Below are 9,076 nucleotides of genomic sequence, written 5' to 3'. Positions count from 1 at the left end.
CTCTCAAATGTGGATAGGTGAAACATTTTCCTTCCATAACCTGATAAATTATGATCTATTAGATACTTAAAATGCACCTCAGAAAGAAGCAGTCACAACTGACAAAGACCATGGTGGATTCTTAGTATCCTTGCAAGCTGATTTCACCTGCAACAGCTCTGAGTATTGTTTTTCCCAGTACTTCCTTCATATCCTACAAGATTCATTATTAGCTCCTCATCTGATGCTCTGTCTTCATAATCACTAGGAGAACCTGGCTTTAGGAAATGAAAACATCATCAAGACCATGCCTATGTTTGTGGTCTTAATTACTCATGATCATGTTTACTATGGACACAGATTTATCAACTGCCAGCCCTGCAAAACTACTCAGATCAACAAGTAAAAAAAAAACCAACAAAAACCCAACACTAAAGAGCCAAAACCTACAAAATAAAAACCCCAAACAACCCAAACAAAAAAAAAAACCATCAAGAAGAGGCTTGTCAAAAGCCCTAAATGTGCTCAGCTTTAGGCTGACCCTTCCCTGGCAAATCTTTCTTGAATGAACTGAAGGAATATGGAAAATTGTTGTCACATGATGCAGGGTAACAACAGTCCCAGTGTGCATCCTTTTTATTTCTACCCAGATCCCACACAGGACACAGCAGACTCCAAGGGTTTGTACAGGAAGATTCAGGGTGTATTGTTTCCAGATAGGTTGTGACAACAGAAAATTGACTTTCTGTAAAAGAAATGAAGAAGCATTTCACCCTCAAAGCAGGTACAGCCTGGCTGGAGTTGCACTAAAATCTGACTGAAGAGAAATAACTGATGATGCATGAAAAATGAGCAGAGTCCTACTGCCATGAAGCAGAATAAACGGGTCTGAAGTCAGCAGAGAACCCTGTGTGTAAACTATTCCCATTGGAGTCATGGAGGCAAACAAGATCTCATGGTGCTATTGACTGCTGTTGATTTTTGTTTAGCTGGGGTTTTCCCCCCCCTCTAGAGAATTGCTTCACCAAGTCTTCTGAAGCCTTCCCTGAACAAAAAATCAATGCAAAGAGCAGGTTTCTGGTCAGCCAGAGAATCCACACCACATGAAGCACTTGTGGGAACTTCCACCTGGGAGGATGGCCAAGACAAGCTCTCTATTTTTTTGTCCATATGGCAGCTTCTGCTCCTCTAAAGGAAGACAGCAACTTTCATCTCTGTGAAAGAAGGACTGGGGGGTTGTAGCACTCATTGTCACAGCAGAAAGCAGTTTTTAAATCACACCAAAAGCATGGAGTGTGGCCCATAACTGAAGGAATTTCCACCCCCCTCAGCATTTCTTCCAAGCACAGCTAGGTAAGAGTTATACTGAGAAACCTTTTTGAACGCTTTACCAGCACAAGGTTAGTGCAGTTTCCTTGTTAACGTTCCCTAAACACTGGTTTACATCCTGTTAAAAAAACAAACAAACAAACAAACAAATCCCTAAGGAACAAGTTGTTCAAGAAGCTACATCATTTACTTCTTGGCACTTCTCTGCACACAGCCAGGAGAAGTTCCAGCCATTTGCAACAGCATGGTTTAAGTTTGGAATATCTGAATCCTGCTTTTCTTGCCTGTGTCCTGAATCCATGATCGCATCTGTATCACCGCGACAGGAGTTGCTCTTCTCTTCAAGCCAAAGGATTTTATCTACCTCCTTTTGAGTTGGGTGACTCAAAACACTAATTCTATGTGCAAACACAGCTAAGATTTATCTGCTGCTGCAGCAGCAGCGTTCACTGGGCGCTGCCTGACAGCGTTCGGTGATGAGTTTCTGTTGGACACCTCTTTACCCTCTGCTTCATCATCTGAGAGGTCTTCCTCATCTGCTTCCTGCTCTTCATCCAGCTTTTTCAGCAGCTGAGCTGACTCTGGAGCTAGCTTTCCTTAAGGAGAGAGGGCAACATGCACATACAAATTAATACCATTACCATTGGAAATACTGATTTTAGCCTAAATTTACTTTTGCTTGGAAAAGACCTTTAAGATCGTTGAGTTCAACTATTACATAACGCTGCTAAACCTGGTGCTAAACCATGTCCCTCAGCATCAGTGATTGCCCAGTGGAATGGGCTGCCCAGGGAGGTGGTGCAGTCACCATCCCTGGAGGTGTTTAGGAAGAGACTGGATGGGGTGCCTGGTGCCATGGTTTAGTTGATTAGATAGTGTTGGATGATAGGTTGGACTTGATGATCTCAAAGGTCTCTTCCAACCTGGTTAATTCTATTCTATTCTATCACATCTACAGAGCTCTGAAATTCCTCCACCACTGCTCTGAGCAGCCTTCTGGGGAAGACATTTTTCCTAATGTCCAAGCTAAACCTCCCCTGGTGCAATGAGAGGCTGTTTCCTCTTGTTCTACCAACTTGTTACCTGGGAGGAGACCAACACCCACCTGGCTCCAACCTCCTCTCAGGGAGTTGCAGACAGTGATAAGGTCTCCCCTCAGCCTCCTTTTCTTCAGGCTGAACAACCCCAGGTCTCTCAGCTGCTCCTCACCAGACCTATTTCCAGACCCTTCACCACCTTCTCTGGACACGCTCAAGCACCTCGATGCCCTTCTTGGAGTGAGGGGCCCAAAACTGAACCCAGTGTTTGAGGTGTGGCCTCACCAGTGCTGAGAACAGCAGCTAGCACAGAATTTTAATGTATTTACTCCAGGCAGCACTTTGCAGTATCAGTCACTTAAGCTGCCACCTGAGGTAGAACTGTCACTGCTATGAAGTTACCCCAGGTCAAGGATTAACAGATCACACACCACAAAGATGAGGCCACACAAAACCTCCTCCAGCTTTGAAATAAAAATGAGTCAGGTTCCTCAAAAAACAGCATTCAAATGTTCTTCCATGACTGTTTAGGATTACCTTTAAAAATTTCCAGAGGCTAACCCTGAACTGAATCATTTATTATCCACAGAAATGGAAATTCCCTTTAAATCCTCATTTTCCCCCAACCAAGCAACACTGAGAGCTCCGCTCCAAACTTCATCTCCCTGCAGATGTGGATTTTCATCTCTTGCAGGTATGAAAATGCTGCAAAAATCCCCCAAATTCTATCTCCTCAGAAAGTGGTTTTAGCTGAATACAAAATACAAACCCACTTTAAAGCCTAAGGGCAAACAGCTGCAGGTGAAGCAAAGCATCCATCTTCCACACATTAAACAAACTCCTGCACTGTATTTATAAACACTTCTGAATATCCTGTTCTACAGACACAAGCTCCACACCAACATTTATCAAGAACAAACTCCCACTTTCACTGCATTAACAAGTAGACAGTGGACTTACTTGAGTGTGGGTACTGTGGGGGTCTGTGCCTCTTGGATGGGCAGATACAGTCTGCTAAGAAGACCATCATCTGAAACCAAGGAGAGACAAGTTGAAACCACAAACATGCCACATTACACTCACAGAGTCATTCAGATTGGAAGAGAACATTAAGATCATTAAGTCCAACTACTGACCCAGCACTGCCAGGCCACCACTAAACCATGTCCCTCAGCATCACATCTATACAGCCCTGAAATCCCTCCAGGGATGGGGACTCCACCACTGCTCTGAGTAGCCCCTTCCAGAGCTTGACAACCCTTCTGGGGAAGAAATTTCTACTAATGTCCAACCTAAACCTCCCTTGGCACAACTTGAGGCCATTTCTTCATCCTATCACTTGTTACCTGGGAGAAGAGACCAATCCCCACCTGGCTCAAAGCTCTTTTTGGGGACTTGTAGAAAGCAAGATCGCCTACTCCCTCAGCCTCCTGTTCTCCAGACTGAACAATCCCAGTTCCCTCAGCTGCTCCTCACCAGACCTGTTCTCCAGACCCTCCACCAGCTTTGTTGCCCTTCTCTGGACCTGCTCCAGCACCCTGATGTCCTTCTTGGGGTGAGAAGCCAAAATGAACCCAGTATTCAAAGTCCAGCCCCATCAGTGCCCACTACAAGGTGACAATCTCTGCCCTGGTCCTGCTGGCCACAGTACTGCCCAGCCAGGCCAGGATGCTGGTGGCCTTCTTGGCCATCTGGGCACAAGCTGACTCTTCAGCCAGCTGTCAATCAACAACCCCACATCCTCTTCCACTGGGCAGTTTCCAGCCACTCTGCCCCAAGCCTGGAGAGTTCATGGGGTTGTTGCAACCCAAGTGTAGCACCCAGCACCTGGCCTTGTTGAAGCTCATCCCACTGGCCTTGATGCACTGATCCAGCATGTCCAGGTCCCTCTGTAGAGCCTCCCAGCCCCCAAACAGATCAACACTCCAATCCACTTTATAGTGTCATCTCCAAACTCACTGAAGGTGCCCTTGACCCCCTCATCCAGATCACTGATAAAGATATTAAAGGGAACTGGTCCCAGCACTGAGCCCTGGGGAACACCACTGGTGACTGGCTGCCAACTGGAGTTAACTCCATGCCCCTCCACCCTTTTGGGCCTGGCCACCCAGCCTGTTTTTAACCCGGTGAAGCCCCACCCAGCCATGAGCAGCCAGTTTCTCCAGGAGAATGTTGTGGGACACAGTGTCAAAGGCTTTAGTAAGTCCAGGTAAACAATATTCATAGCCTTTTTTTCATCCACTAAGCAGGTCACCTTGTCAGAGGAGATCAAGCAGGTTCATCAAGGAGGACATGCCCATGCTGGCTGGGCCTGCTCATCTGGTTGTCCTGCACGTGCCACGTGATGGCACTGAGGATGATCTGCTCCAGGATGTTCCCCAGCATTGAGGCCAGACTGACAGGCCTATAGCTCACCAGAGCCTCCTTCCATCCCTTTCTTGCAGTGGTATTTGTTAAACCACCAGTCAGCTGGGATCTCTCCAGTTAGGCATAGCTGCTGATACATGATGGAAAATGGCTTGGTGAGCACTTCACCAGCTACCTCAGTACCCTTGGGTGGATTCCATACAGCTCCATATATCTGTGTGTGTCAAAGACCACTTAAACCACTGACCAGTGCCCCTTGGATTATGGGGGCTTCATTCTGCTCCCCATCCCTGTCTTCTAGCCCAGGATGCTAGGTACCTCAAGAACAGCTGGTTTTACTATTAAAGACTGAGGCAAAGAAGGTGTTGGTGTAATACCCGGTGGCACAAGCCACTCTGTTTCAGGTGCTTCACTTACAAGTCCAAGGATCAGTCCTGAGAACAGAGTTGCCAAGGCAAAAACAGCATAGGAGCCCCACACTGGCATCCCAACATTCTCTGTTAAATAACCATGGCAGTGCTGGAACGAAAGAGAGGAGAACCCTTGTCAGAAGAGCTGAATGCCATGCCTGGTAAGACAAAATCAAAGCAGAGCTCTGAGCACATACCCTGATCCACATGGACAGCTGAAACAGAGCCGACATGCTGCTCATCCTGAAACAAAGAGAAGAAAGCAACTGAAGACACCTTTAAGCCAGTCGCACACCTACACCTTCTGTCTGCCCAACTGGTCGGTATTTAGTCCCATTCTGAACAATCTTCTGCTCCTGCCTGGTTTCCCTTCTAACTACTTTCATTTTTGTCTTCTGTCATGTCTTTTACTTCAAGCTACTTTCAACACCACCATCAGCCTGGGTAACATTCCACATCTAGGCAGCTACAAATTCACAACTTTCCTCATTTACCTCAATCAAAGGTGCCCCAAAAATGCTTTATCTCCCCCAGATTCTGAAACCACCACACTGCAAAGGCACCAAGAATTGAAAGCCCTTCAAAGCCACAAAACCAGGAGGAATGCCTAAGAGTATGTTTTGTCCTCAGACTGCTGCTGCACAAGGTGTGGACAAGGAAGTGTCACACCTAAGGACCTGTGGCATGCCCTTCAAGTGTGCCTACATGACAAGTTATTGTAAAGATCATGCTGAAACTTACAGGAAAGAGGAAGGACCAAACCATGATGAAACTGGTTCAATAGATTTCCACTCCTGGTCACTGATGAAATTGATGAAATCAGTTTTAGTTCTTGCACCCTGGTATCTTCTGAACTCTCCATCTTTACAGCTGTGAAAGAAATGGAACCAGTCCTTTGTTTTTAAGCAGTCCAATCATGCACCATTTCCTCCCAGTCAACATCTTCCTTCCCATCAATTTGCCTAGCTTTCACTTGTTAATTTTTAGTGTTACTTGGCTGTATTGGCTCTAAAGTGTTTCCAAAATTCCTGACTACCAGTATTTCCTGACTCTACATGCATCTTGGCTAGCTTTAGGTGTTGATCCCATATAAAAAGATAATAATCTTCCTAATGCACTTGCTACATGACTGCATTAAGATCAACCTTCAGAAAGAGGATTGCAAAACAGAAACACCCAGGAAAAGACACAATAAATAAGGCCTGAAGGGAAACAAAAGTATCAACTGGCAGTTATGCAAGTTCACAGCAGGTAAGACAGTGGCTGTCTCTGTGTAAAGGAACTCACATGCTTAAAAAGGACAGTGAAGCTCATTTATTTTCCCCCCCCAAAGGATTAAAAACCCTCCTCTCCCCTCAAAAATAGAAAAAAGCTGATTTTATACTTACTGATAGATGGTGGGAAGGGCTGTTATGATAAATCTTCCACTTAATCCTGCGAGAAAACAATTAATTTCAGAATAGTAGAGCACTTAGTGTAAGAAAAGGCAAGAAATGTTATTATCCACCAGGAAATGCTGTTATACACCAAAATAAAAGCAGATGCTCCCAAAGTATCTGCCTCTAAGTGCAATCAAAAACAAATTTGTGGGTATCAAAGTGCTGTACAGTCTAAAAGAAAAGTGTATGGACAAAGAGGAAGAAAGTTTCTCTGTAGGGAAAAGGGGTATCAAGAATAAAGGAAAACTGTTCTATTTGACTATTTTGGCTGTAGCTCTTCAGAGAGAGCAATCTGGTCTAGTGGAAGGTGTTCCTGCCAAAGCCAGAGATGTTGGAACTAGATAATCTTCAAAGTCCCTTCCAATCCAAACCATTCTATGAATCTGTGAATCTGCAATCTCCAGTGCTTGCAGAAAACAATCCAAGTGAGGCAACTTTCCAAAGTCCTTATGTGACTTTGGAGAAAAGTATCAGCATTGAGAAGGCCCTTTGACAAACCCCACACAAACATCTGGGCAATTCAGAGGAGTGAGCTTCATCTGAGGGAGACCAGGATGCTTGCACTCCCTTGAACTCCTACAGGGAAGGTTGAAAGCACGTTTTTCCTCTATGACACTTTAAAAGTATGGCTGAAAATCTCCTTGAAAGCCTCGAAATTCACTCTATAAATAAGTTATCTCGTTCCCTTTATCTATTAAGAAGGATTAGATTGCTTAGTCTAGATACAGCAATCTGCCTTCACTAAAGATCAGAAGATCTCTGCGGTTTCCTATTAATTCTGCGTATTCCTACAAGCACATACATTGGCACTGAACGCCTTCCCCAAGGTCTCAGGAGCCCAAATTCCCAAGGAGGTCCCAACTGTTCCCAGCAGACACTCACCCGGCTGCTCCGTGACATCCACTTTGGCGATGTTCACTTCCAGGTCTTCGCCCCACTCAGCAAACTTCTCCCACTCTGGCTGCAGATTCTGGCAGGCAGGACACCAAGGGGCGTAGCTAGGATCAACACAAGTCTGTCACTGAATCGCTCATTCCCGGTGGCCTCAGATCTGGCCGCCGAGACACCCACTCCCTCCCAATCCACCGGGCCCCGGCATCCCGAGCGATTCCCCGGCGACTCACAATTCCACCATCCACTCGCCCTGCAGCAGCTCCCGCCACATATCGTCCGACAGCACCTTCACCGGGCTCTGCCTCCCCAGCGCGATCGCGCCGGCCACCAGCGCCAGGCAGAGCAGAGCCCAGAGCTGTCCAGCGGCCGCCATCTTGTGCCGCCGCGCCGCGCGCTTCCGTCTTCCTACGCACGTCACCGTGGGCACCACCGGGCGGAAGTGCGCATGCGCCAGGCTGGGGTCATCGTCTTCTCCATTGGGCGGGCGCCCTGAGAAATAGAAAGAGCGCCTATAGAAAGCTGTGAAAGATGACAGACATATGGATCGGCCAATAGGAGGCGCGGATTCCTCCTTACAAGGCGCTATCCTCCCCGTGCCGTGATGCTTTGAGGGAGCGTGGGGCAGCCTGGCAAAGCGTGGGGCGGCGATAGAGTCTTCGGTGATTCCGATACAGAATCGCAGACTGGTGGCGGTTGGAAGGAATGTCTGGAGATCATCTAGTCCAGTCGCCTGCTAAAGCAGGGTCACCCAGGATCACAGTGTCCAGATACGACCTATCTGGGCAGCCTGGTCCAAGGCTCCAGCACCCTCACACTGGAGAAGTTTCTCCTCATGTTTAGTTGGAATCAAGCCTTGCTTCTTGTCCAGTTCAGAGCACTTACATCAAATCGTGGCTCGCAGTGAAGTGAGGAAATTGCTGTACAGGGTTGTTACCAAAACCACCAGATTCAAACACTCTTAAGACCCGTTCTGAAGGGTTTAGGGTGCTAAAAGGCATTCATTTACCACCAGATGCACGAGTTCATGCATGCCAAACAGGGTTTGGACACAGTCTTATGAAATATACCTCAGGTAATACTCATTGCTTTTCCCAGAAATAATTACCACATTCATTAGTCTTTTTGGAGCTCATGCTAATGTAGGCAAATGTCTCTTCCACGTGTGACTCCCATCCTCGGGGGAATTTTGGGGAAGCCTCTTCAAGAGCAATGCCCCTGACTTCCTCCCCCTCTGATGGTCCAATGTGCTTCATCAATCTGTTCTCTCATTAACCCCTAGGTTCATGCATGCTCAGAGGTGTGGACTCAAAAGTCTTAACTGTTTAGGAGACTGTTCTTTATTACCTTGAAGAAAATTCCTTACTTCACATTTTTTTACCTTTCCTTCCACAATTCGCCATCTCCGTATTTGAGGTCTGCAAAGATGATCTCTCTTTCCAGCTGTATTCTGTGTTATCTTCAAGAAACAAGCTAACAATGTTCCTCTGCTGTGCTCCGGTTATTTCATTGACCAATTTCATGTGTATTTACAAAGACTATTTTTTTCATCAACCGATTTCTTTTCATTTTCTACTTAAAGAGAGAACAGATTGCCTTCACTTCAGTCTGTTTCTGTCTCATG

General features: G+C 46.3%; 1 protein-coding gene across 1 annotated transcript; it reads right to left on the bottom strand.

Moving 5' to 3' along the window:
- Window positions 1-1,455: 1,455 nt before the first annotated feature.
- Window positions 1,456-7,844, bottom strand: TMX1 (thioredoxin related transmembrane protein 1). Its single transcript, XM_009899511.2, has 8 exons — window positions 7,686-7,844; window positions 7,444-7,559; window positions 6,511-6,556; window positions 5,864-5,992; window positions 5,320-5,365; window positions 5,130-5,231; window positions 3,306-3,375; window positions 1,456-1,904 (listed from the first exon to the last, which is right to left on the bottom strand). The coding sequence occupies exons 1-8, from the start codon at window positions 7,826-7,828 to the stop codon at window positions 1,723-1,725; spliced, it is 834 nt and encodes a 277-aa protein (XP_009897813.2). The 5' UTR covers window positions 7,829-7,844; the 3' UTR covers window positions 1,456-1,722.
- Between the last annotated feature and the right edge of the window lie 1,232 nt (window positions 7,845-9,076).

This window comes from Dryobates pubescens, chromosome 5 (genome assembly GCF_014839835.1).
Source record: "Dryobates pubescens isolate bDryPub1 chromosome 5, bDryPub1.pri, whole genome shotgun sequence".
In the NCBI taxonomy this organism is placed as follows: Eukaryota; Metazoa; Chordata; class Aves; order Piciformes; family Picidae; genus Dryobates; species Dryobates pubescens.
This window is presented reverse-complemented; position numbering and strand designations above follow the sequence as displayed.